At 59.8% G+C, this 26,085-nt stretch overlaps 2 protein-coding genes across 3 annotated transcripts; one reads left to right on the top strand and one right to left on the bottom strand.

Annotated features, from left to right (window-relative positions):
• On the top strand, positions 1 to 17,535 carry NOS3 (nitric oxide synthase 3). Of its 2 annotated transcripts, none has more exons than XM_082693507.1 (26): positions 1 to 201; positions 1,497 to 1,599; positions 1,922 to 2,070; positions 2,282 to 2,444; positions 3,757 to 3,848; positions 3,938 to 4,079; positions 4,277 to 4,416; positions 4,525 to 4,699; positions 5,196 to 5,297; positions 5,844 to 6,038; positions 6,153 to 6,226; positions 6,406 to 6,550; positions 6,781 to 6,885; positions 9,655 to 9,722; positions 10,098 to 10,214; positions 10,321 to 10,495; positions 12,199 to 12,331; positions 12,446 to 12,524; positions 12,644 to 12,831; positions 13,373 to 13,545; positions 13,814 to 14,024; positions 14,112 to 14,199; positions 15,228 to 15,349; positions 16,141 to 16,289; positions 16,642 to 16,836; positions 16,952 to 17,535. In XM_082693507.1, the coding sequence occupies exons 1-26, from the start codon at positions 35 to 37 to the stop codon at positions 17,111 to 17,113; spliced, it is 3,612 nt and encodes a 1,203-aa protein (XP_082549633.1). In that variant the 5' UTR covers positions 1 to 34; the 3' UTR covers positions 17,114 to 17,535. The 2 variants fall into 2 exon arrangements, with proteins under 2 accessions (XP_082549633.1, XP_082549632.1); XM_082693506.1 differs by having other exon boundaries at positions 1,494 to 1,599.
• ATG9B (autophagy related 9B) lies at positions 17,423 to 25,382 on the bottom strand (the record flags this gene model as incomplete). The annotated part of the gene is made up of 14 exons (XM_082693589.1): positions 17,423 to 18,325; positions 18,505 to 18,646; positions 18,733 to 18,856; positions 19,069 to 19,165; positions 19,344 to 19,477; positions 19,647 to 19,883; positions 20,468 to 20,647; positions 20,881 to 21,034; positions 21,203 to 21,957; positions 23,425 to 23,566; positions 24,115 to 24,276; positions 24,454 to 24,518; positions 24,680 to 24,723; positions 24,842 to 25,382. 13 exons carry the CDS (start codon positions 25,380 to 25,382, stop codon positions 18,519 to 18,521), a joined length of 2,763 nt encoding a protein of 920 aa, XP_082549715.1. The 3' UTR covers positions 17,423 to 18,325; positions 18,505 to 18,518.
• Positions 25,383 to 26,085: the final 703 nt, after the last annotated feature.

Genomic DNA, 26,085 nt, shown 5'->3' with positions numbered 1-26,085 from the left:
TGCTGGGAGGGCCAGAGCTGAGGCAAGGCTGAGCATGGGCAACTTGAAGAGTGTGGGCCAGGAGCCCGGGCCCCCCTGTGGCCTGGGGCTGGGCCTGGGCCTGGGGCTGTGCGGCAAGCAGGGTCCGGCCTCCCCCACCTCCTCTGAGCCCAGCAGGGCACCCGCGCCCACGCCCGCGCCCCCACCCGCACCAGACTGCAGGTAAAGGACCTGGTGGTTAGAAGCAGAGGGCAGGAGGGAGGGTGTCCGGCCCCGGAGCCCCGGGCTGGGAAGGGCTGGAGCCGGTAGCCCAGCCAAGAGGGCTGGGTCACCCACTCAAGAGGGCTACCAGTACCGACAGAACAGGACAAGCAAGGAGGCTCAGTAAGAGACCAGGATCGGGGCCAGCAGGCAGCAAGTAAAAGCAGGAGGTAAAGGGAGTCGGTTGAACGGGGCTGAATGCCGCTCTGTGGCCAAGAGCTGTTTGACTTTCAAAAAGTCGCTTAACCTCTCTGAGCCTTCGTGTATATACAGTAAGGACATGGCAGTGATACTCCATGGGACTGCTGTAAGCTGCTAGCTCACGGCGAGCCTTCAACAAATACTGACGATTATCTAACAGAAGAAAAGGGGCTGGGGAGGATAGTCACAGGAGGGTGAGAAGACCCGCCCCAGAACGGGGGGGAGAGCGCTGACCCGGAGACTCGGGCCCTTGGGGTGGGAGGCTAAAAAGACAAGCAGGCCCCACCTCCTGGTGCCCATCAAGCCCCAAACTTACCTGGCATCCTCAGCCCTCAAAAGAGAGAAAGGGCAGCCGGAGGCCAGGTGGGGTGCCCAGCCGGGCAGGGAGGCGGGGGGCCGGAGGCAGCTCCGCGGGGAAGGCTTTGCACAGGCGCACCCGAGGCCCGAGGCCCTCCCTTCCTCCCCACAGCAGGCCTCAGCCTCTGGGAGGAAGTGATAAGGTCCTGAGGCTTCCCTTCACACGACGCTTACCGCTTCGTCCGGAGCAGTACGCGTCGGGAGGGAAATCTGGGCTGAGGAATCCCTGCGGGGGCTTCCCTCAGTGCGGCCACGGGCTCCGTCCCCCTCATGGCAGGGCTCGTCACAACTCCGGGGCTGGGACACCCTGTGTCCAGCAGAGGAGAGGTGGGCCCTGAACAGGGATGAGGACCCCTCCTTAGGTCCGGAGCTCAGGAGCTCACCGCTGCTGCCCTGGGCAGCTCAGGCTCTGGCGACACAAGGGACAGGCAGGCCCGGGTTTTGAAGGACCAGTTCTGCCCAGGGGGCCTCTGGCAAGCTTCCTACCTTTTCTGGCCTCGGGCCCCTCGTCTGTAAATGAGGGCACCAATATTGTCTACCCCCAACGTGGCGGTGAGGCTGACGGAGGACACGTAAGGAAGCGGGAGGCAGGCGAGCAATAAGTCCCTAGGGTGACTGATGTGGCCAGAGGAGCCTCTGGGGGCACATCCAGAAGGAAACACACTCCTCTCCCATGACCCCTCCCCTGGTCCCAGCAGCCCCCCACTCACCCGGCCCCCGGACGGGCCCAAGTTCCCTCGAGTGAAGAACTGGGAGGTGGGGAGCATCACCTACGATACCCTGAGTGCCCAGTCACAGCAGGTAAGCCTGGGAGCCCCCCCAAATGCCATTTCAGGGTCGGCTAAGGCCAGTCCCCCGCCTGAATTCAAAGAGACCCTGGGAAGAGCCAGAAGAACTAAGGGACACACAGGGGACCCTGATGACTCCTAGCCTCCAGCCCTTGTCCCAAGTCCTGCCGCAGCCCAGCCCTACCTCACCCCAATCTCCAGTCCTAGCCCCAAACCCGCACCTGCCCAGACCCACCTCCCCTCTGAGCCCCCACCCTGCCTCTGCACCCTGACCTGCACCCGACCTCGCTCGGCGCTCCCTGCTCTCTCTGCCTCTGCCCTCCACCCTAACCCAGGATGGGCCCTGCACCCCCCGACGCTGCCTGGGCTCGCTGGTGTTCCCGCGCAAACTGCAGAGTCGGCCATCTCGGGACCCCCAGCCCACGGAGCAGCTGCTGAGTCAGGCCAGGGACTTTATCAACCAGTACTACAGCTCCATCAAGAGGTGAGGCCACGCCTGGACGCCCTCAGAACACCCTTGTCCACTGACCTGGGGCCCTGTGCCTAGCTCTCGAGAGGAAGTTCACCTTCCCCAGGACCCACTGCCTTCCCCCACCCCGACACCAGCACCCACCAGCTCCCCACCAGCAGCCACACAGAGCTTGGCGAAGCTCTCCCCTCCGTGTGACCTTCTTCTGCTTCCCTCTTGGCAACAGGAGCGGCTCCCAGGCCCATGAGCAGAGGCTTCAGGAGGTGGAAGCCGAGGTGGCAGCCACGGGCACCTACCAGCTCCGGGAGAGTGAGCTGGTGTTCGGGGCCAAGCAGGCCTGGCGCAACGCACCCCGCTGCGTGGGCCGGATCCAGTGGGGGAAGCTGCAGGTGGGGCTGGCCAGCAAGCACCTAGGATAGGGACTGGGGAAGAGAAAAAAGGAAAGGAGCAGTAAGGGCAACTCCTGAGGCTTCCCTGGGGAGTCCCAAGCAGTGGGGAGACCCACGCCCATTCTCCTAGAGACCAGTACCTCTCAGGCGCCCTCAGTCCACCTGCTAATGCCTGGTTGTTAGGCCCCGTAGCCATGCTGTGGCTGGCTGTGGAGAGAAACAGCCAAACACACTGAGGCAGTGAGGAAGGCTGGGCAGTAATCCGGGGGTGGGTATTGTCTGAGCAACAGAAACATTCTTCTGGAAGGGCCCCTTGCTGCTTCTTCCCTGTGGGTCTCACTTGTCCAGCCCAGTCCTCCAGCACCTTGGCCTCCCACCCTCCGTCGCATTCCCGCCACTGCACCGGCCTAAGAACCAGGAGAAGCAAGCTGACCACAGGGGAACTCACTCCATGCCCTTGGCCTCCTTAGCAGTAACTGGCCATCAAAGAATTTGGAATAAAGCCACATGCTCGGGAAATCCCAAAGGAGTCTCCCATAAGAGAACGACCCTGTCTGACCCTTGCATCCCCTTGAAGTTGTTCAAAGCTCTAGCTCAACCTTGAACCCATCAGAGCTTCCATACTGGATCCCACTCACGGCTACATCCCTCCCTTGGCACCAGGCCAGCCACTGCCAACCCCTTGCTTCTGTCACTAACACAAGTAGGTAAGGGACTCCCGGCTTCCTGCCGGCAGCCCCACTCAGCCAGTCAAGGGGGCTTCTCCCAACCTCAGAACATCAGGATGGGCAGACTCCCCGGACAGCCCCTCACGCGGCCGAGCACTGTGCCATCAGCAGCATGCTCGAGGAGAGTCTGCTGACCGGCTGGGGTCGCCTCCTCGGCTTGAGCCTCCTCGGCTTGAGCTCGTGGGTAATGGGGGACTCACCACCCACACCCCCAGATGGCCTCCCTGTCACTTGGTGCCTTCCCCAACCATCCGTTTGGCAGAGACTAGGTCTCTCTTCCGTACCGGGTACGGAGGCAGCTTCTGCAGGAGTGGGGAGAGGTCCCAGCCAGGAGAGAAGGAGCAGACCAGGCTACATTGGGTGTGTGGGGTGCAGGGCAGGAAAGAGTGGGTCATGATAGGTGCAGATGATCAGGGAGGCAGGCTTCCCGGAGGAGAAAGAACCATGACAAGTGGCCCCGGCAGCCTTTGGAGGCTGCAGACTAGTTAGCTCCTCCCTCCCCTGCCTCCTTACCTACTCCTAGAGCTGAGACTCAGGAGCCCCCTCCTTCTCCCCTCCCCGTCTCCCCCGCCCGGCTGGCTCAGGTGTTTGATGCCCGGGACTGCAGCTCAGCCCAGGAGATGTTCACCTACATCTGCAACCACATCAAGTATGCCACCAACCGGGGCAACCTCCGGTGAGTGTGCCCTACCCTGGGCCAGATGCCACCCCTCCCTTGGCGGCCGTGAAGGTAGGGCTCTGACAGCTGTCATTCCCGTGTGTCAGCTCAGCCATCACAGTGTTCCCCCAGCGCGCCCCAGGCCGGGGAGACTTCCGAATCTGGAACAGCCAGCTGGTACGCTATGCGGGCTACAGGCAGCAGGATGGCTCAGTGCGGGGGGACCCAGCCAACGTGGAGATCACCGAGGTGGGCACAGAGACGCGGAGCAGGGGGAGGCCGGCCAATGAGGGCTCTGGCAGAGGCGCGGGGCTCCAGCCAGAGAGCAGCCAGTGGAGCAGGGAGGGGGTACCCAGAGATGAAGGAGGGAGATGCCAATGAAGGGGGTCCCGGAGGAGGGCAGGAGGTGGGGCTCTCACACCCACCTCTGGCCCTGCTCCCTGCAGCTCTGCATCCAGCATGGCTGGACCCCAGGAAACGGCCGCTTTGACGTGCTGCCACTCCTGCTCCAGGCCCCGGATGAGCCCCCAGAGCTCTTTGCTCTGCCCCCCGAGCTGGTCCTCGAGGTGCCCCTGGAGCACCCCACGTGAGCATGAGGGAGACTGGGTCAGATGGAGGACGGGCGGCCTGGGTGCGGCCAGGCCGGCCAGGCCCCGCAGGCAGCCTGATCCACCCCCACCCCGAAACCCCTCAGGCTGGAGTGGTTTGCGGCCCTGGGCCTGCGCTGGTACGCCCTCCCGGCGGTGAGTAACATGCTGCTGGAGATCGGGGGCCTGGAGTTCCCCGCGGCCCCTTTCAGCGGCTGGTACATGAGCACGGAGATCGGCGCGCGGAACCTGTGTGACCCTCACCGATATAACATCCTGGAGGTGAGGACGCGCAGGCCGGGAAGGGGAGGCGTCCCGCTCTGGGCTGGAGCCTTTGACTCCCAAATAGGTTCCCACACTGTCAGCCACTGGGAGAACCTGAGCGGGGTCCAGGCTGCCTCCCACACTAGAATTTTGGAGCGCTCCAGAACCGCAAATCGGGGGCAAAGGGGTGTACATGCATTGGTACAAACAGACTGTTATTTTCCTGGGATCTATAACTCTAGAGCTTTCCTCAGATTCTCAAGGCAGATCTTACAAAACAATGTCATTTTAGAGACAAGAAGTTAAGATCCAGGGCCGAGAAGTAACGGGCCCAGAGTCCGTCTCTGCTCAGGGGTGCCTGGCAGGCAAGAGCCTGAGCTGGCTCCAAACTAAGCAGTCAGGCCTCTCTCGATGGCCCCCTACCCACCCACACTCCTTCTACTCATGAGTTCCAGACACTCCGTCCACTCCCCCCAACCCTGTCCCTACCAATGCCAAGTGCCCCTGCCTCCAGGATGTGGCAGTCTGCATGGACTTGGACACCAGGACAACCTCATCCCTGTGGAAAGACAAGGCAGCGGTGGAAATCAACTTGGCCGTGCTGCACAGTTACCAGGTATACAGGCCCAGACTGGCCAGGAGGGGAGGGGCTGCTGCAGGGAGAGAGGGAGGCACTTAGAGACCGGGGTTGGGGGTGGGGAGGCAGGAGCTGGAGGTAGCTGGAAGGAGTACCATGGTCCAGGGGGCACCCCGGGCCCACACTTCCAGGGACACGGTGCCTAGACTTCCAGGTGCCAAAGTATGGGGGTAGTGTGTGCTCGGAGCCCTGTTGTGTGGGGCATGCTTGTAATGCAGGCCCTGGGGCAGGGTGGGTATTGTGATGTGTGGGACCCCTGGATTCTGGAAACCCCAGCGGCAGGACTGAAGGCCCGTTGAGCACTGTCATTTGAACAAACTCACACCGGCTGAGAACCAGGCCAGAGTTTAGGATGTTCTGGTCCAGGGGCCGGACAGACAGTCATGGGATACCAGAGCAGCCGCTGAGTTTTAGGCATGTCACGTGGGCTGCAGCCAGGGATGACGGCATGGTGGGGGGACACAGCCTGTGTCAGATGTGGGGGGACCCAGGGTGCCGTCTAAGCCCCTGCCTCCCCAATCCCAGCTGGCCAAAGTGACCATTGTGGACCACCACGCTGCCACCGCCTCCTTCATGAAGCACCTGGAGAACGAGCAGAAGGCTAGGGGGGGCTGCCCTGCCGATTGGGCCTGGATCGTGCCCCCCATCTCTGGCAGCCTCACCCCTGTCTTCCATCAGGAGATGGTCAACTACGTCCTGTCCCCTGCCTTCCGCTATCAGGTGCCCACCCTGCTGGCTCTCGCCCACTGTGGCCAGCTCTAACGAAGTAGCCCCCAGGGGCCTCCAAATGTTTTACTTATCACTTCCTCCACTCCCCCCATCGCTCCCCTGCAGCCAGACCCATGGAAGGGGAGTGGATCCAAGGGCACCGGCATCACCAGGAAGAAGACCTTTAAGGAAGTGGCCAAGTAGGTGCCCTAGGAGCGCCACCCCTCCCCCACACCCAGGGGACCAGCTGTAGCAGTGGGAAGGCCCCCACCCCACACACAGCCACTACTCAGGGCCCCAAGACCTTGCTTGGCCATGCACCTGAGGCAGCCCTGGCTCAGTGTGCCTGGGACCACCCTGACCCTGCCCTCGCCCGCAGTGCGGTGAAGATCTCAGCCTCGCTCATGGGCACCGTGATGGCAAAGCGAGTGAAGGCGACCATCCTGTATGGCTCCGAGACCGGCCGGGCCCAGAGCTACGCACAGCAGCTGGGGAGACTCTTCCGGAAGGCTTTCGACCCCCGGGTAGGGCTAAGCCCAGAGGAGTGGGGATCAGGGAAGGGGGAAGGGGTCCATCCATATCTTCAGATATGCCCTGGAGGACAGAAGAGGGTCACAAGTCAGAGCCCAGGGGGAAGCCCAGGATCCAGATGGATTCAGGCATTGAGTCCAGGCCTGGGTGAGGGTCTGAACTGTGCCCTGCCAGGACAGCAGATGCCAAGTCCCTGGGACATCAGTCTTCCCCTCATCCACAGGTCCTGTGCATGGATGAGTATGATGTGGTGTCCCTTGAGCATGAGACGCTGGTGTTGGTGGTGACCAGTACGTTTGGGAATGGTGACCCCCCAGAGAATGGAGAGGTAAGGCCTAGCAGGAAAGAGGCCACTGGAAATGAGGGGAGATTCAAAATGGGGTGGCTGGGCAGGAACCCCACTTCCACCATGGAGAGTGGAGATGCCTTGAGAGTCCCCCAGAGTGTGAGTATAGACATTCCACTGGGACCCGAGAGCCTGCACGAGCCCGACTCCAGCCCCACCCCCATACACACCTGCTTCAGTGTGTCCCCGGGTCATTTCCATTATTCATGCAAGTATTTAATATGTGGAAGGCACTTGGCTGGCCAGCGAGGTCAGACTGCTCTCAAGCACTGACGAGTTAGAAAAACAGCGATACCCCAGTTACTACTCAATTTCAGCTTTCCCTTTTCCTCTTTCCTCAATGAAAGAACAGAGCACTGCTCAGACGTCAGCAGATTAGGCAACTTCACTTTCTGCACAAATCTTTAAAGAAACAAACTAGAGTGCCACCACGAACACTAGTATCAGCCATTATCTTCCCAGCTTCTCTGCCCCGGGCCACCGCGGTGACAATCACTGCTCGTGCCCCTGGCTGTTGCAGCTTCCGGGTGATGAGTGTCCCTGGAGCACTAGGTACTGGTCTCCAGCAGCCCAAAGCAGAGGCCTGAGGCAAGCCTCCCCCCTCCACCACGGTTTGGCCCCTTTCAGCTCTCGTTCTCATCTGCCTTTTAAAGAATAATTAGAATCTGTTACTTTGTTAGTATAAAAGTGGTATTAACACCCCCGTGACCCACCACCCTAGGAAGACAGAGAACACGTCCACTCCCCAGGCTCCTTGTCAGTGCCTTTGGACGTCCCCTTGTCAGTGCCCCCAGCCAGCCCCTTCCCAGTCCATGCCTTCCGCCAGCCAGGTCAGTTTCTCCCGCTCTGGGATGTCACAGAAAGGGGAGCACACAGAGAGACTCGACCCGCGCCTGAGACTCATCTCACGGTGAGCAATTCGGTGCCTTGCTCCTTTTTACTGCCCAGTGGCAAGCCGTGTTCACTGTGTGAACACGCCGTGTGTTTCTCCGTTCTCCTGCTGACGGACGCTTGGGCCGTTTCCAGGGTTGGGCTATTATGAATAAAGCTGTTATGAACATTCTTAGGCAAGGCTTTTGTGGGCTTATGTTTTCATTTCTCTTGAATAAATACCTAGGAGTGGAATTGCTCGGTCATCGGGTAGATGTATCTTTAACTTCAAAAAAGACAAAAACAAAAAAACAAAAAACTGCCAGACAGCCACAGGGATTGAACTGCACCTCTAAGTTCTGTGCATTTCAGTGTCTGTAAATTTCACCTTATTTTTTTTTTTTTAATGGAGCAAACCTAGGAATGCGGCCCACAGAAAATGGGGTATATTCACCAAAGTCACTAACAAGAATGTTTACAGCAGCGTGGTTCATAATAGCCCCAGACTGGAAACAATTCCAATGACTGTCCACAGCAGACCCGACAAACACATTGTGGTCAATTCAAATTCTGTGCAGCAGTGAGGGTGAATGGATCACAACCACAGGACAGAGATGAATCTGAAAACAGAAGGGAGAGGGAAAGAAGCCAAGCGCAACAGAATTGGACTGTGGGGTTCGCTCTGTATTAAGTTCAGAAATGGGCAAATGGAATCCATGGTGTTTTAATTGGGAGAGGGTGATCCCCAGGGTGGGACGGGGAACTGGGAGGGGTCTGAAGCTGAATTCTAGGATTCTAGCAACATTTCCTGAGAGGATGCTGATGACACAGGCAGGTTCCATTTGTGAAAAATCTAGAAAGCTGTACATTTATGATATGTGTGTTTTTCTGAACGTATCACACTTCAACAAAAGGTTCAAAAAAAATAAATTAAGAAAAAATAAAATAAAGGTAGTACACACTAATCATGGTGACCTTAAAGCCCCACCACCCAAATGCACCTGCAGCCGTCACTGGGGTGTGCCGGGCTTGCCCCATGTGGGGTTTTGCTGTGCAAAGCTGTTCCGCGTAGCTCTTAGCGATCTTCGCGGCAGCACAGGACATGGCTCAGCCCCCTGGAAGAGGCTGGTGCCACCGACTAGCAACGGAGGCAGTGCAGGGAGACAGAGGGCTGTCTTCCACCTGTCGAGCTGGCTGAAACATTAAGGACTGGCCACATGTAGTGTTGGCAGGAGGGAGCAAAGAGCATTCCTCTTGCTGTGGGCAGTCTGACCACTCGCCTCATCCTGCCTTTAATTCTGAATCAGAAACACCCCTTGCGAGGACTACCCTCCCGAAACACACAAAAGAGGAGGCGGGCACGTATATATACAAGGGTTTGAGCAGTGATCACACACTGCCCAGATATCCTGAGTCAGACGGAAGTCTCCCACACGTGCTCCCTGCAAATGTGGGGACACCTGGCAGCCATTCAAAAGCAGGTCAGTCTTGGTGTGTTGACCTGGAAGGAGGCCCATGATTGGTTACTGAGGAAAGAGCAGGTAAGTATGGTGTGGCCCCATTTCTACTTTTTGGAAAAACTATAAATGCAGATCGATATGGAAGTATAACCAGACATATCTGGGAAGTTAAACACCTGTCCACAGGGCACATGCCTTGGGATGAGGACTGGAGGAAAGGTAAGGGTCGATTTTTCTCTTTTATTCCTTTAGGGTGCTATCATGTTTTCAAAAAGCCAATACCGGTTTTAAATTTTTCAAAACAAAATAAAATCAGAATTTACAAGCAATAAGGATCAGCTGACTGCCGTTTTAAAGTTCTGTGTGGTTTGAAATTTAAAAAAAAAAAACTAACCGTGATACCAACACTTCCCCTCCCCAGAGTTTTGCGGCGGCCCTGATGGAGATGTCGGGCCCCTACAACAGCTCCCCTCGGCCAGAACAGCACAAGTGAGCGCCGCTGGGAGCCTGCGGGGAGCGGGGGTGGGGGGGGTTCTCTCTCCGTGCCTCCGACAAGCTGGAGGACAGATGTGAGGAGGCCAGGACCCCCGTTACCCCTCGGGATGCCCTCCTTCCTTGAGACCTCGCCACTCACAGTCCCCAGGACCCTGAGGGCTCATCAGTCCTGCAGTCCCCTTCAGAGAGGGGAGGGGAGGCAATGTGGGGCCTGAAGGCACAGAGGTCCCCGGGCAACAAAGCCAAGTTCAAGGGAAGGGTCTTTCCTATCCCAGATATAGAGACCCCAGAGACCCCCTGCACTGTGTCTGGACCTGTGCCAGGCTCCCGGTTCTCTGTGACAGCCCCGTCTTTGTCTTCTCTTGCTAGGAGTTACAAAATCCGCTTCAACAGCGTCTCCTGCTCAGACCCGCTGGTGTCCTCTTGGAGGCGGAAGAGAAAGGAGTCCAGTAACACAGACAGCGCAGGGGCCCTGGGGACCCTCAGGTGTGGGAGCTGCAGGGTGGGGAGGCACGGGAAGGAGGGGAAGCTGCCTGGGCACACATGGGGCGGGGACAGGCGTGGGCTCCGGTGACGGCTCCCTGAACCCCAGGTTCTGTGTGTTCGGGCTGGGCTCCCGGGCATACCCCCACTTCTGCGCCTTTGCTCGTGCGGTGGACACACGGCTGGAAGAGCTGGGCGGGGAGCGGCTACTGCAGCTGGGCCAGGGAGATGAGCTGTGCGGCCAGGAGGAGGCCTTCCGTGGCTGGGCCCAGGCTGCCTTCCAGGTGAGCCCCTGGACCTGTTCAAACGTGGGACCCAGGCTTCCCTCCCACCCTGATTCTGGCTCACTCCCACCCCCAGCCCTCCCTGAGACATGTAATAGTGAGGCTGGACGCCTTGCGGCTGCCCTGACTCTGGTCCTCTGCTCCCATCCTGTTCCTTCCAAAATCTGTCCTCATTCCGCCCCTGTGCAGCCAGTGCTTCTGGCTCCGTCTGCAGCAGGGATGACGCGGCCCTAACAACACGGGAGGCGCCCTGGCCCAGGCGGAGGAGGGCTTCATCCAGGGCTTCATCCAGGCACAGACGGGGTCCCTGAGTGGGAGTCTAGGGGGACAGCATGGAAGGCAGGCAGGTTGGAGGGAGAGGGGAAGGCCCAAGAGAAGGCTGGACAGAGGTGAGGGCTGCAGCTGAGGCCAGCGAACCTACAAGAAGTCAGAGGCCAGACAGGTTTGCGATGGTGCCTGGACAGTTGGTGTCCTAGCTCAGGGGAGTGCAAGGAGGGGTGGGTCCCAGAGCTGGGCTTCCCCCAGAGGTGGCTCGGCCTGGTCTGGGGATTTTGTCTAGAGGTGAACAGACCCCTTTTCCCTGTCCCGATGCCCCCTCAGGGCACTGCTGGCCCATCCAGGGTTCCCAGGCTTGAACTGAGCGGGTCTGGCTTGATAGGGCCCAGTGGGGACGTGCAAGGAGGCCAGCTGGGGGTGGGGGAGGAAGCTGCAGCAGGTGGAGGGTTTGCTAGGGAGGACCAAGTGAAGCTGAAGAAATACATAGGCTCAGACTGGGAGAAGGAGAGTAAGCAGGAAAACAAGATAAAAGGAAGCGACTGGAAGCGAGGAAAGAAGAAAAAGGTGAAGTTTTAGAGATATGGCTTTAGAGATGCAGGGCCAATGAGAGAAACATCCAACTAGAATCAGGAAGACGCTGAACGAACCAGAGGGTAGGAAGGAAGGGAGGGGGCCGAGGAAGGAAGGAAGAGATATAAGACCTTACACACACAAAAGAAAGATTAGCAGGACTGGTGATCCGTGTTGGGAGAAGGAACAACCAATCACGGGTGAGCCCTGGGTTTCAAGCCCGGCCCAAGCAGCCAGCCGTCTGCAGGACTCCTACCTGAACGGAGACAGATAGGATCTGCACCCTCCCGGGGGTCCTGCCCCGCAGCCCTCCAGCCCTAGTGAGCAAAGCAAGAAGGACAGAGCAGCCTGAGACCCCTCCCACAGTCATCCAAACCTGGTGTCCCACTCCGGGGGCTTTTACATAAAGCATCTCATTTCATCCTCCCCGGGACCTAGCGAGGCGGAAAGAGGAGCCAATGAGGCACGTGGAAGGTGAGTAGGAGTCAGAATTTGAACACAGCTCCGAGCGCTACCGTGGGCCAAGCACCGCGCTCCCTGAGAGTAACACCGGATTAAGGAACCAGTGGGTGTGACACAAGTGAAAATGTGCAAAGGGATAGCTAGTGCACTGGCCAAACCACGAAATAGGACGACGAACAGACAATGCCAGGCTCGACCACAGGAGGGGGCCTCGGAAGGGCGCCTCCCGCTCCTGGGCACCCCACACACATACTCCCACTGTCCCAGGAAGAGAAGGGGGCCACTGGGGACCCCACAGCCCAGCTCAACCTCCTGCCTCAGCCTCCTGAGCCCCCCACTGCTCCAGCCGTCCCTGGGGGCTGGAGGCCCTCAGCCCTCACTCCCTGGCCCCTCAGGCCTCCTGTGAGACTTTCTGCGTGGGAGAGGATGCCAAGGCCGCTGCCCGGGACATATTCAGCCCCAAACGGAGCTGGAAGCGCCAGCGGTACCGGCTGAGCACCCAGGCCGAGGGCCTCCAGCTGCTGCCAGGTAAGGCTCTGGCCGGCCTCCTAACCCCTGCTGGTCCTTCTGGGCACCCAGGGTCCCAGGACCCACTGTCAGGGGCCTGGCTGGGCTCCTGGCTCAGTCCCAGTCTCCCCCCAGGCCTGATCCACGTGCACAGGAGAAAGATGTTCCAGGCTACGGTCCTCTCAGTGGAAAACCTGCAAAGCAGCAAGTCCACGTGAGGAGGACCACTTCCCCGCCACCACCCCTGTCCTGGCCTCTCCTTCCCTCTGTCCCAGCATGCTCCCCAGATGCCCTCCCTGCCCGCTTCTAAATGCCCCAACCCCTCACCCGCAGCCGGGCCACCATCCTGGTGCGCCTAGACACCGGAGGCCAGGAGGCGCTACAGTACCAGCCCGGGGATCACATAGGCATCTGCCCGCCCAACCGGCCCGGCCTCGTGGAGGCGCTGCTGAGCCGCGTTGAGGATCCTCCTCCACCCAGCGAGCCTGTGGCTGTGGAGCAGCTGGAGAAGGGCAGCCCCGGTAAGGCAGAGCAGTCAGGGGCATGAGTGACAGCCTGCTCTGTCCCCCTGGCCTCAGGGTGGAGGACCTGGTAGAGGACCGCTACCTCCCCACACAGCGGTAATGCCTGTGCTCAGAGCCGGCTGTGCTCCCTCCCGTGGGGCTGCCCTTGTAGCTAGAGGGTCCACAGAGCATGGCTCCTTTTTCAGTACCCTACCCCCCCACACAAAAGGCTGCCGCCTCTCTCTGGGCTCCCCCCAAGATCTCCTCCTGACAGCCTAGCCTGCTCTGTAGCTGGCCTCGGGTCTACCTCCTGGCACGTGGATGCCTGGCGTTAGAGTAAGAACCCAGACCAACCCAAACCAGTCAGGGGGCCCCAAACACACACACACACACAGGGGCTTCCCAGACAGGCCTGCCACCACCACCATTCAAGGGCAAGGTCTCCGATCAAATACAAGGCATGGTCAGTCCCAGGATACCCCCAAGCAACGACCAACTCAGACTCTGTAGTTCTGGCTGGCCCCTTCCTCAGATCTCCCCTGTACATCACACCCCCCAGGTGGCCCGCCCCCTGGCTGGGTTCGGGACCCCCGGCTGCCCCCATGCACACTGCGCCAGGCTCTCACCTTCTTCCTGGACATCACTTCCCCGCCCAGTCCTCAACTCCTTCGACTGCTCAGCACCCTGGCCGAAGAGTCCAGCGAACAGCAGGAGCTTGAGAGCCTCAGCCAGGTGCGGGCGGCCCCAGCGGGCGGCAGGGGCTCGGGAGGCCGGATGAGCCAGGTGGGGAAGCGGGTCTATCTGGCTAGCACACCCCGGGCTTTAAGGCCCAGCGCTGGGTCTCAGAATTCATCTCTGAATTCTCGGTGCTCGAGAAATGTTTGTCACCCTGAGCTGAGAAGGGAGAGACCCCAGGAGGCTCGGCTCAGGACGAGTCAAGAAGGGAGGTCAGCAGGCGGGGTCGGGAGGGTCTGAACCCCTTGCACCCTGTTCCCGCCAGGACCCGCGGCGGTACGAGGAGTGGAAGTGGTTCCGCTGCCCCACGCTGCTGGAGGTGCTGGAGCAGTTTCCATCGGTGGCCCTGCCCGCGCCGCTGCTCCTCACCCAGCTGCCCCTGCTCCAGCCCCGGTACTACTCAGTCAGCTCGGCGCCCAGCGCCCACCCAGGAGAGATCCACCTCACAGTAGCTGTGCTAGCATACAGGACACAGGGTGAGGTGATGGAGGGCCAGGGGCCAGGGCCACACGGTGAGCCCAGGACAGGCCCCTCATGGGCACCCTCTCCTCTGCAACCCCCAGACGGACTGGGCCCCCTTCATTATGGAGTCTGCTCCACGTGGCTGAGCCAGCTGAAGGCCGGGGATCCCGTACCCTGCTTCATCAGGGGGTAAGCGAGGGCTTCAGGGGATGGAGGTGGACGGGGCATGGAAAAGAAAGCGTCTGTCCCAGCAGGGGTGGACAAAGTGCCACCTGGATGGCCAGGGACAGATGGAGGAATCGGCAGGTGGCAGCAAAGGGTGAGGGCGAGAGCTCTGGTGAGGGCTATGATGGGGAGCAGGGAGGACCCACCTGACACATACGAGGACGGGGAACTTCAACTACGCTTTGGGTGTTTCGCTAATTTGGACTTAGGGCCCTGTCCCAAAGCCTCCGCTCCCAGAGACAGGGCTGGGAGTCAACCTGCAGGCCCTGCTGCTTTTAGGTAAACTATGTCTCTCACTACATCCTTCAGGTCAATCTGATACTGGGAGGCGTGACACTTAGGAACTGTGTCCCTATTCAAGGTCAGGTCCCCACTTAGTCCAGGGAGAACGAGTAAGGTTACCATAGCATCATTGGGGACTCAAAGAAAGTAAAAGAGTGCAGGATACCCTTCCCTGGTGCTGGGTTCAAAAGCCTTGCCTCATCCAGCGGCCAGGACCCAAAGCCTCAGGGCGGGCAGGGGGAGCGGTGGGGACTTAAAAGAATTCCCAGGACAGACACCAGTTATGTCCAGTAACTCGAACCCATTCAGGAGGCTATATCCCAAACTGTACCAATCCACTGAACAAACCAAATACCAACATCAAGGCTAGAATTTAAAATAAACACTCATTGAATGCCTTATGAACCAAAAGTTGTCCTTCCCTCCCCGTATGTTGTAAATGTCCAACTGAGATATCAGAACATTCTTCAGTTCAAATTAAATCATATTCCCTTGGACCCAGCCTCCGGAAACACGTGTCCATGGAGCTGCTGCCTGCAGCAGAGTTCTTTGCATAAACATACCATGCCCACTCTGAGCTAGAATGTGTCGTGAGCATTTGACAACCATTTGCCATGAATGTTGAGTTCTCCTCTCTCCCCGCAGTCCACGTTGGTAAGAATGTGGGAGGTGGGAAAGCACAGGGGCCTGACACAGTGTCCCTCCACTAGGGCTCCCTCCTTCCGGCTGCCACCTGACCCCACCTTGCCCTGCATCCTAGTGGGCCCTGGCACGGGTATTGCCCCCTTCCGGGGATTCTGGCAGGAGCGGCTGCATGACATTGACAGCAAAGGTGAGACTGGGGCCCCGGGAATGAATGGAAGGCAGGAGGGAGTCATACAACCTAGGGGGAAAGGGACAGGGACTAGATGACAAAAGCCAGGTAGGAAAGAGGGCAAGCAATGGGCCACAGAGGTGAAAAGAAGCTTATTAGACCAAGGGGAGGGCAGTGCCCTGTTGGTCTGGCTTCCTGGAGCCAGACACAAAGTAGGTGTGGGGACTGGGTTAAGGACAAGGGGACGAGGGGAACTGAAAATCTGCAGAGGATGGGGCTGGGACTCAGAAGGCAGAAATGCCCAGCGTGTACTTGGGACTGTGCCAGAGTTCAGCTATGTGTGTCTAAGACTCACGAAGTCACAGGATGTTCAGGCGGGACACAGGGGCTTAAGGCAGCTGGAAAATCGAAGAAAAAAAAGGGGGGGGGGCTGTGACTGATAGGAAGGCAGATGATGTGTAAGGTGAGGACGTGGGGGAAAGGACTAGAGGGAGTCACCGAACTTCTGTGTTAGACGGTGCCGAGGACTTGGAATTCCAAGTCAGAAGCCCCACGTTCTAGTGCAATGCTACCACTAAGAGCCACCACCTCCTGTGCGCTGCTCTTCTGTGAGCCTCCTCTCTGGAAACCAGAGTCAGACAGGGTCTCCGAGAGCATCCTGCATTCTCCTGGAGGCTAGACGGCCGTGAGTGGTAGTTGCTATTCGAAAGGCACGGGCTGTCCGCCTGGGCGAGGCCAGCCAGCGGGAGGTGTCGCTAGGGCTGCGGCCCGGGGAGAGGACGCTCCCAAGCCAACCGTGCTGCTCGCAGGCCTGCAGCCCGCCCCCATGACTTTGGTGTTCGGCTGCCGATGCTCCCAGCTCGACCACCTTTACCGCGACGAGGTGCAGGATGCCCAGCAGCGCGGAGTTTTTGGGCGCGTCCTCACCGCCTTCTCCCGGGAGCCCGACAGCCCTAAGGTGCGACACCCTGAGGGAGCGGGAAGAACCTGAGGGGCGCTCCGGGGAGGGGGGGCGGGGCGTGCGCAAGCCCGGCCCCGCCCCCTCTAGGACGCACCCTCCGCCCCGCCCCTCGGCTCCTGCCCCGCCCGCGGACTCAGGCACCCGCCCCCACTCGGCCCCTCCCGCGTGCCTCTCGGGCTCCCTCACCTTCGCCCTAGCCCCGCCCCTGGCTTGGCTCCACCTCTCCAGACCCGACCCCGCGCCCCGCACTTAGGCGCCGCCTGGCCCGCGTAAAAACTGTTCGCACCCGGGCCGGACCCCCACCCGCCGAAGCCCCCCAGAGCGCGCCCCTAACCCCGGCTCCCCTCAGACCTACGTGCAGGACATCCTGCGGACGGAGCTGGCTGCTGAGGTGCACCGCGTGCTGTGCCTCGAGCGGGGCCACATGTTTGTGTGCGGCGACGTCACCATGGCAACCAGCGTTCTGCAGACGGTGCAGCGCATCCTAGCGACGGAGGGCGACATGGAGCTGGACGAGGCCGGCGACGTCATCGGCGTGCTGCGGGTGCGGGAGGCGGGGCCATGCCCGGGGCGGGGCCATGCCCGGGGCGGGGTCATGCCCGGGGCGGGGCCCGCTCCTACTTGGATCCCACCTCGGTTCTGGCCCTCTTCCCCCGCAGGATCAGCAACGCTATCACGAGGACATTTTCGGGCTCACACTGCGCACCCAGGAGGTGACAAGCCGCATACGCACCCAGAGCTTTTCCTTGCAGGAGCGACATCTGCGGGGCGCAGTGCCCTGGGCGTTCGACCCGCCCGGGCCAGACACCCCCAGCCCCTGAGAGCCCTCGTTGTCCATCCCAGTTCCAGAAGAGGAGCCGTCAGTCCACCCCGGCTCTGCCGCTCTCCTGGCGGCGTTACCAGACCAGCCACCTCTCCCTTCCCGAGGTGCCTTCCCATCTTTGTCCGGAGTCTGCCCTAAGTCGCTTATTCCCGGGAATGAGCAAAATGTCCCTCTCTAGGTCTGTTTACTTGCCCCAGGTCCGGAGGCTCCCTCCCAGGGCCAACTGTCACCCCTTTTGTGTTCCTTAGGTGAGTTTTAGATTCCCCTTATCTCTCTCAGGAGTACCTTATCTGGAAACCTAATCTCTAAATGATTCAAATATTTATTATTGAAGATTCAGCATAAGAGACAGGACCAGATGTTATGAGAGCTTCTAAGATGCCTAACCCAGCCCCGTCGATTAAAACTACAGAACGACAAGCTTTGTCTTTTAATTTGTGCAGATCGAGGTCATGGTAATTCTTTGGAAGGCGGTCCTAGCCTACATACTCCACTCTGACCCAGCGCTCTAGAAATATGGTTTCCAGCCAGTCAGAGAGAGCACGGTGTTGCTTCTTTACTCTTGATTGAGAAGCAGGTACAGCCCTCAGCTGCCAGGAGTGGGAATGCCAGAGACTAAGGCCACAAATATGTGCGACACAGCCCTGAGCAACCTTTACTGCTGGTTTCAAGCAGGAAGAGGAGACACACCTACTTCCTCTGACGTCACATCAGTGCTGAACTCCAAAAACATCAGCCCTCCGTACTCTTTCCACTCACAATTCCCCACAGCTCTCCTCCACAAGTCCCGTGGGACCCTGAAGGCCAGGCTGGCTTGGAGAGCACACTGCCATCAGGTCCCGTCTCTCTCTGTTTCCCTTACATTTAGCTAGGCCTCTACCTTGGCCCTGTCCTCCACCTTAAGGATAACTGGCAATTGCTTCCCGGCCAGATGGTCAAGAACAGCTCGCTGGGGTGGTGTCCCCTCAGCCCCTCCAGGTGGGGATCATCTCTGAGACTTGTTTCCAGATCTTTTGGCATCTCCTCTCCTACCCTTTCTCTGCTCTCTGGAGTGAGCTCATCACTAACCTCCCCCAACTCCTGCCCAACTAAAGCCTCCTTAGGCCTCTGGTCTGGGGCGGGGGTGGGGGGGTCTCTCTAAAGAAGGCTCGGCGTCATGTCCTTCCACTCCATCTTGTCTGATCTCCTACAGCTGGATAAGCCAGGGAACCTGGGGGAGGAGAAGGCTCTTGGCAAGCATTTCAGTGGTTTAGGTTGGAAAGACGACCATCCCCATCACCCTGAATTCCCACCACTGCCCCATCCCTCCAAGTGTGGCTCCACCCATTTTTTTGTTCATTCCCCAGCTCCCACCCACCCTACCCTCTCACTCTATTAGACAACACTGACCCCGAGGAGCCCTCTCAGTCAGCGCTAGGGGCCTGACCAGGCTCCACCAGGGTGTCCGTGGTCTCCTGAAACCTTCCAGGGAGCAGATTCTGGGTCCTCTGGGTTCTCCACTGCTGTCTGGGGCTGGAGGCAGGACTAGAGCCTGGCGAGAAAAGCCATCAGCTGGCTGGTGTGGTGATGCCCACTGTCCCCCCAGGGTCTGTCCCCTGCACACCCTGACCACCTCACCATCACTTGACCAGGATGGCTTCTCCTCGTCAGGCGAGAGTGTCTGGGAGGGGCTGGACCAGGGCCTGGACAGGGAAGAGGCTGAAGCCTCACCCCATAGTTCCTGCTGCTGCTGCTGATGGAGCTATATGGAAGGAAAAGGAATGACAGGCTCTCTCATGCCCCACAGTGGGAAACCCAACCCCTAGACTAGGGGAAGAGGCTTTTCAGATCTCCTCTTTCAGCTCCTACCAAGTATTTCCTTACACTCTACCCCCCCACACACACACACACCCATCTCCATTTCATTCAGCTGCTTTCTCCCCACATTTCTCTTTCTGGCACCCCTCAGCTCACCTGGTGCAGGTAGATGGCATGAAGACTCATTTCAGCAGAAGCAAGTTCTGGAAGCTGGGCCAGCTTCTGGCCCCCAGTGCCTCCTGGGGACACACAGCTGGAAAAGAGGACACAGTACACCAAAGACATGCCCCTCCCCTCTGCACCTCTCAATGAGAGTTCAGCTTGATCTCCCCTTCCCAGGGTCCCTGCAGACTCCTCCTGGAGGACAAGTTCTCCCTACCCCCACCCCCCACCCTGCTGCTGCTGTGCCTCTCCCACCTCCCTGCTCTAACCTCGGGTCCTGGGCAAGGCGCGAAATGGAGGCCAAGAGGCTGGCTGTGGCTGCAGCTGGGCAGGGGGCTGTGGGGCTCAGGTCCCGTGGGGGCAGGAGGGGCTGCCCCAAGAGGTTGGCCAGAAAGGCCTCGGGCTGGGAGCAAGAGAAGAGGGCATCAGAAGAGAGGACAGAAGTGGAGAGAGGAGGCCTAGGAAAGGCCTGAGAGCAAGCTAGATCAGGGAGTGGGTTAACACAGAAAGTGAGATGGACCGGAGGGCCTGGCGGTGGTCAGGACAGAAGCGCCGGCCAGGCTGCAACTCACCAGAGGTGAGGAAGAGTCGCTGAGCACCCCAGGCGTGGGGGGGCTGCGAACGGAGGTGGCGCCCCAGGCTGCCGCATCTTGTTGTACCCTGCCACGAAGATGCCCCAGGAACTTGGAGCTGTGCCCTGGGGGGCGCCATTGTGGGTGGGCCAGGGAGAAGCGCATCAGGGAGAGCTCAGTCTTTCCATCTTCTGCGCGCTGAGACAGGGAGGCCTCTGTCTGGCCCGCTGAGAGCCACTGAGAACAAAATCAGCCAGTCATTCAGATGCTGTGGACACTGCTTTTATAGCTTCGGTGGAAGCCTTGTGGGGTAGGCGGTACAGGAAACACCGGCCGCTTCCCGGGTCAAAGACCAGACGCTAGGATGGGGACTTGCTCAAGATCACCCAAGAACACAGCAGCAAAGCAGGACCTGGGTCCAGAGCCAGCGTGAGTGGAGGACGTGGGCTTAGGGTCTTCCCAGCCTGTGTGCACTGGACCCCAGGGCTGGCCTGACTGTCTTCTTCCAGCCCAGCCTACGCCCAGCTCATACCTCCCCCTCTCGACAGTCTTGCTTCCCACGTACTGGAGTTACAATGTACTGAGAGCTCTGTCAGCTTCTGTACACACCCTCTCCCGTAATCCTCGCAGCCCCATGCCTTAGCTACAGTCACTGTCCTTGTTTGACTGATAAAGACACTCGGGTGTGAGGAAGTGACTAGCTTCCTCACTGGTCACTGGTGGCAAACGATGAGCGTGGCATGGAACCCAGCTCTGCTCTGAGCGAGGCAAGCACAGCCCTGCCCACCCACAACCCCACACAGCCAGGGACGGGCTCTAACCTGAGGGTGCCCGTGGCGCTTCACATCCATGAGGGCAAAGGAACAGATGTCCCCAACGCCAGCCACATCCACAGTGAAATGATGAAAAAAGTCAATGATCTCCAGAGAACGAGGGGAGAACCAGAAGAGCAGAAACAGCGGAGTGAGGAGAGGGGACAGGAGCTCCTCCAGGAGGGATACCTGGGGAAGCAAGATGAGACTCAGAAGGGGTTGCCAAGGGGTCCCACGCTGGCGATCAGGACCAAGAGATCCCCGGGGCCGCTGGCCGAGGACCGGGAACCTCTAAGCCAGACGCCTCCCGGCTCCCGGGATGGCCAGCCCTGCGAGTCGAGCCCGTTGGTCCCCAGCTCTCTCCACGGCGCCCGCGGGCTGCACGGCTGTCTCCGCAGCCCCTCTTCGGGCCGGACCCTCACCGCTCGGTACTGCAACAGCCGCGCCATCTGCCGGTAAGCGCTGGCCTTGCCCGCGGGGCCGGGCTCCTCCGGGAGGTAGTGCATGTGCGCCAGAGCCGCCTGCAGCAGGAACTGCGGGGAGCGACTGCGGCCCTGCTCTTCCGGAATGAAAGACCTGAAGGGCGGGATAGGGGTGGAGAAGGGGCCTGCGGTCAGGACGTACCGACCCGCGGCAGGGCTGCGCGGCGCCGACGGCGGGAGGCGTAGGGACTCGCGGGAGAGTCGCCCCTCCGTCCCCGGTCAGAGGCAGGCCCCCCTCCTCTCCGGACAAGCTCCCCAGCACCTGGCCACGGTGGCCGTGACCCCGAGCGCGGTCATGGCAGTGAGCACGTGCTCCACGGCCAGCACGTCCTCGTCGTAGACGGTGAGCACGAGCAGCGCGGCGAAGAGCGCGCCGGCGAAGAAGACGAGCTGGCGGGCCAGCAGCGCCAGCAGCGGCGCGGGGGGCGCGGCGGCGCGCAGGAAGGCGGCGGCGGGCCGGTAGGCGCGGGCCAGGCGCGCGCGCAGCTCGTGCGGCAGCTCGTTGAAGTGGCGCAGCTGCAGGTGGGCCAGGCGGGACCAGCGGCGCGCCCCCAGCGCCCCCGGCTCGCGCCGCAGCAGCTCGGCGTGGCTGTAGAAGGCGTGCAGCACCTGCCAGGCCAGCACCAGCGGGCTCAGCGCCAGGTTCACGGCGGCCAGCAGCAGCACCGTGCGCCGCCAGCGCGCGGCCAGGGCGCCCCGCTGCTCGCTGCGCTTGTAGGCGTCGGGCAGCTCCCAGCCCCCGCGGAAGAGCGAGAAGGGCCCGCGGAAGAGCAGCAGGTCGACGTTGAGCGCCAGGCCGCGGCTGAGGAAGGCGGCACTGCCGCCCCAGGGCAGCGCGCAGCGGGCGGGCAGCAGGCCCTTGTTGGCCAGCGCCACCTTGTAGTTGGTGTAGCGCAGGATCCGGTGGTGCACGTCGAGCTCGGTCAGCGGGCGCGGCTGCACGCACAGCCCTCCGCTCTTCTGCAGCGCCAGCAGGCGGGACTGCACCTCGGCCCAGGGCACCGAGCTGAGCTCCTCCTGGGGAGAGGGCATCGTTGAGCGCCAGGCACCTGGATTCCCCGGCACCGCGATGGCCACACTCAACCTTGACCGGAGCGACCGCCCTCATTTGCCTTCTCCCCACCTCGCTCTGCCCGTGTCCTTCAAGGCATCGGACCTGCCACCTTTCCCTTTCTGCCCTCTCTTGCCCTCCCCTGACCTTGTCGCTAACAATCAGGACATTTCTTACTTCCTTTCATCCTCTTCTGAACTGTGTTCCTCCTGCCCCGGCCTCTCCTTGAGGCCATGAGTCAAGTGACACCTCATCATTTAACTTCTTCAGATATCTGATCTCAGCTCCCGGAGAGCAGATAGTCTGGACCCTCCCCCTCTGCTCGGAAGTTCTTCACCTACAGCACAGACTGGCTGTGGGGAAGGCAAACTCTCCCCTTCCCTAGGGTGCCGGCCACCACAGGACGGGACACCTCCTTGTCTCAGCATGCTTTGAGGTCCCCCCCCATCCCCAGCTGCATACCGCCCCGCAAACAGAATAACCTGCCTAAGACACTGGCTGTGTCCGTGTCTGGTGGGGTGCTGTCAGATCTCACTTGGGTCTCATCTGCAAACCTCACGTTAGCCCAGTTTCACCCAGCTGCCCCAGTCCGGCTTAGTCAAGTCCCTCCGAGCCAGCCTCTCCACTCCATCCCAGGCTCTCCCCTTCCCCTGGAAGGAATAGGGGAGGAGGAGAAGGATCAGCAGCCTTCTGGAGGAGCAGTGGACTAACCCTTGCCTTCCCTGACCTGGGCTCCCCTGGCCCGCTCTATCCTTCCTGCAATCTTCCCCGGGGGGCTTTCTGAAACCCCTCCCGTTGGCTGTGCAGGAGAGCTGTGTGGAAGGTCCTGCATGTCTGAGGGGAAAAGGGAAGCTGGCTACAGAAGGTAGCCTTTGAGCTGGGTCTTAAAAAAAAGAACTCGGGAACAGAGCAAGAAGGAGCATGGACAAGATGGGGAGGAAAGAAATGGCCAAGCAGGACCAAGTCACCACAGCGGCTCACTGCAATTAGGGAGTGAGGCCAGATGGGGGCGTGCGATCCCCCGAGGGGGCCTGACACTCAGCGGCCGCCTGATGGGGCCATCTCACTGCTGCCCCACTTCCAGCACTGGGGCTTGGAATGCCTTCCCATTTCCTAGTCTTCCCCGCCTCACCCAAATTCCTTCTGCCCTGTAAAGCCAGATGGCCACCCTTCCTCTGAATACCTACTGTTTTAACCACAAGCATGTGACTATAAATATCTTCTATAATCTAACTAAATCAACAAAATTCCACTGGGGTCAGGACCATGTTTTCTAAGCGGTGGTCTCAGGGCCTGGGCACGTCCCTCCTTTCCACTGGGTTCTTCTGTCTGCCCAGGCCCCGCTCCTCCCCTAGTCTCTGCCTATCCCCCGCCCCCAACAGAACCCCCCAACACACACACACCTTGTCTGCAGCCTCGCCCACCCAGCTCACCGGGGGAATGTGCAGGGCCTCCCTGTAAAACACCTGGATGTCCCAGAAGCTGAAGAGGTTGCAGACCGAGCGAAGCAGCTGTAACAGCCAGAAGGCTGCAGCCAGGATCAGCAAGAAGACCAGCAGGGGGCTGGAGCGGATCCTGTGTGGGGTGGGACAGATGGCAGCGGGAAAGTGGGGGCCCAATGGAAAGGGAGACCAGATTTGGGGAGAGATGGAAAAGTCACAGAGAGGGGGACCTAGCTATACCAGTGGCTCTCGAAATATACGCCCTAGGAGTCCATGAGCCCTTACAGGTGTCTGCAAGGTCCAGACTTTTTCCAGAACACAGGTTTTCTGCCGTTTTCACGCTCATTCCCTCGGGAGGGTACAATGGGCCTTTCCAGAGGTTATGTGTGTGACCCCATGTCATCAGCCAATGGAATGTGTGCTTCTATACTCTTAGATTGTAAAGTTATTCTCAGCTTTAAGCTCTAATTAGGTAAATATAGATAGATACGATTCTCATAAACAAAAGCTCTTGGGTGTTCCTGATCAAGTTCAAGTGTATTAAAGGTGTACCTTTAAAGGTATTAAAGACCCAAAACCTGGAGAACTGCTGATTCAGTCCAAGGGACAAAAGGACCCGGAGTGGGGGCGGTTCTTGCCTGCTCATCTCCCCCAGCCACTCCCCAACCAGCTGTCACTCACCGCTGGGCACACTGGGAGGAGGACAGGATGGCATCTGCCAAGGTTATTTTGTTGTGGAGCAACCCAGGTCTCGTCTGGTTGTTCAGGTGGTTGGCAAAGAGGATGTTGTAATCCACGCACCGAAGGAGGAAGGTTGTGAAGGTGACAATGAAGACGAATTGTCTGGGAGACAGGAGCACAGTGGTCAGCCTCCAGGCCAGCCCTGGGGGGTCCTCCCCACCCTGTGGAGCCCCCCTGGGCTGCTGGGGTTTGGGGGGAGTGGCTGTGCTGGGTGGACCAGAAGCAGGCACTACTGAGGAAGCAAGACGGCAGAGCTTAGGGGTGGGACAAGCATCTCACCCCAACTGGAAGACATCCTCCAGCAGAATGCAGGCAAAACCATTCCTCTGATGATAGCTGTAGATGTGGCAGTGTGTCAAGAAATAAACCTGAAGCGTGACGGCCCTTTCCTGAGAACCCCTCCCTCAGTCCCCCAAAACAGCATGCTCAGAGCCTCCCTGCCAAGAACGGCCCCTCCCTCACCCCCACCCCAAGCCACTGCTGCCAGGCCGAGCACAAAGGATATCTTGGTGAAGAAGCTGTCCAGATTTTGGATGTGGTGCCAGGAACCTGGGTACAGAGGAGAGACTGCTGGGACTTGGCTGTCCCCTGAGTGACCAGTTCACACCCTCAGGAGCCCCAATCCCTCCCCAACACACTCCCCTCACAGCCCCACACCCACACTTACCTCGGAGCCCTTCGGGCACATGGAGCAGGGGTTGCTGGTCTTCCCCATGGACGGGTGAATCTTGGGACCCCTCAGGGTCACAGTCTTCCAGCCGTTCATAATCCTGCTCAGGGATCAGAGGGCCTATCCGCAGCCCAGGAGGGTCCTGGGGGCATCGGCGTGAGGGAGGGGGAGTCACTGAGGCCAGGGGTGGGGCAGAGTGAGAGCCCCAAGAGGGGGGAGCAGAGGTGGGGGTCATCGTGGGCTGTGCCTGTGTTGTTGGGGTGGGGAGGACACTGTGGCAAGGCTGAGAGGCCCCTGGGGCCTGCACCGCTGGGCAGGGGGGTCCCAGGGCCAGAGGGGGAGCTGAGGAAGGAGAGCTTCTTGTGTGAGGGGCAGGGGACAGAGAGAAGATGGAAATCCTCCCTCCGCCAGGCCCCCGACATGGAGGAGGAGGAAGAGGAGGCAGCGGCATGGGGAGGAGAGGCACCGATCCAGGCCCCAGGTCTCCCCACCGCCCCAGCCGCCCTCTGCTCCCCCCCCAGCCCACTCGCCTCACCATCAGACCACTAGCTTCTCTGGAAAGCTTGGAAGGATAGGCTCTGCCGCTGCTTCCACAGAGGTCTGGGGCACTGAGCAGGGACTTCAACAAGGATAGTGACAACAACAGCGCAGTGACTCAGTTGGGGCAGGCCTCAGGCGTCCCAGCTCTCAGTCACCTGTCTGACCACTCACAACCCTTCCAGGGCAATCTGCGGCCAACTGGCTCAGGGCCAAGCCTCTATGCCTGGGAGGGATGTAAGCCGAAGAGGCAGGGGCTAAAGATACTGCAGACCAGAGAACTGTCGCCCAACGGACCACCAATTGTCCCCTCCCCGACCTCGAGTGGGTTTAAAGGCAAGGCCAGAGAGTAGCAGCCAAAATAACACAGCAAAAAGGAACCCCTATCAAAGGAGTATAAGACTATAAGGCCGAGATGTTAAATCTTTGATTCCTTAAAATCTTGTCTCCCTTCCCCCGACGTACTCCCCAAAGATCAACAGAGAAATGCGTTAAGACCAAAAGCAAAAAGAAGAAAAAGGGAAGAGATGGTGTTCCGTGTGTCCGGTGGTACAGAGGCAACAGGGGAGACTGCCCGCCCTCACAGCCAGGCTGGGGGAAACCTGAGCAGGGGGAGGCAGAGGAGAACGGAGAGGCAGCTATCCTGGATATGGGAAGCAGTTCGGAGAGCTTACACCAGAAAAGTCTCCTTGGCGTTCTTTTTT

The sequence above is a fragment of the Mustela nivalis genome (genome assembly GCF_964662115.1).
Source record: "Mustela nivalis genome assembly, chromosome: 12".
NCBI lineage: Eukaryota > Metazoa > Chordata > Mammalia > Carnivora > Mustelidae > Mustela > Mustela nivalis.
Note: the sequence above shows the minus strand (reverse complement) of the source record. Positions and strands in the feature narration are given on the sequence as shown.

What these genes read in the sequence shown, in the direction of transcription:
- NOS3 (XM_082693506.1), top strand. Translation starts at nt 35, where the DNA reads ATGGGCAACTTGAAGAGTGTGGGCCAGGAGCCCGGGCCCCCCTGTGGC. An exon ending in GGGCCCAGGCTGCCTTCCAG is followed by an intron (nt 10,496 to 12,198) that starts GTGAGCCCCTGG and finishes CTGGCCCCTCAG; the next exon opens with GCCTCCTGTGAGACTTTCTG. An exon ending in GCTGGAGAAGGGCAGCCCCG is followed by an intron (nt 12,832 to 13,372) that starts GTAAGGCAGAGC and finishes CACACCCCCCAG; the next exon opens with GTGGCCCGCCCCCTGGCTGG.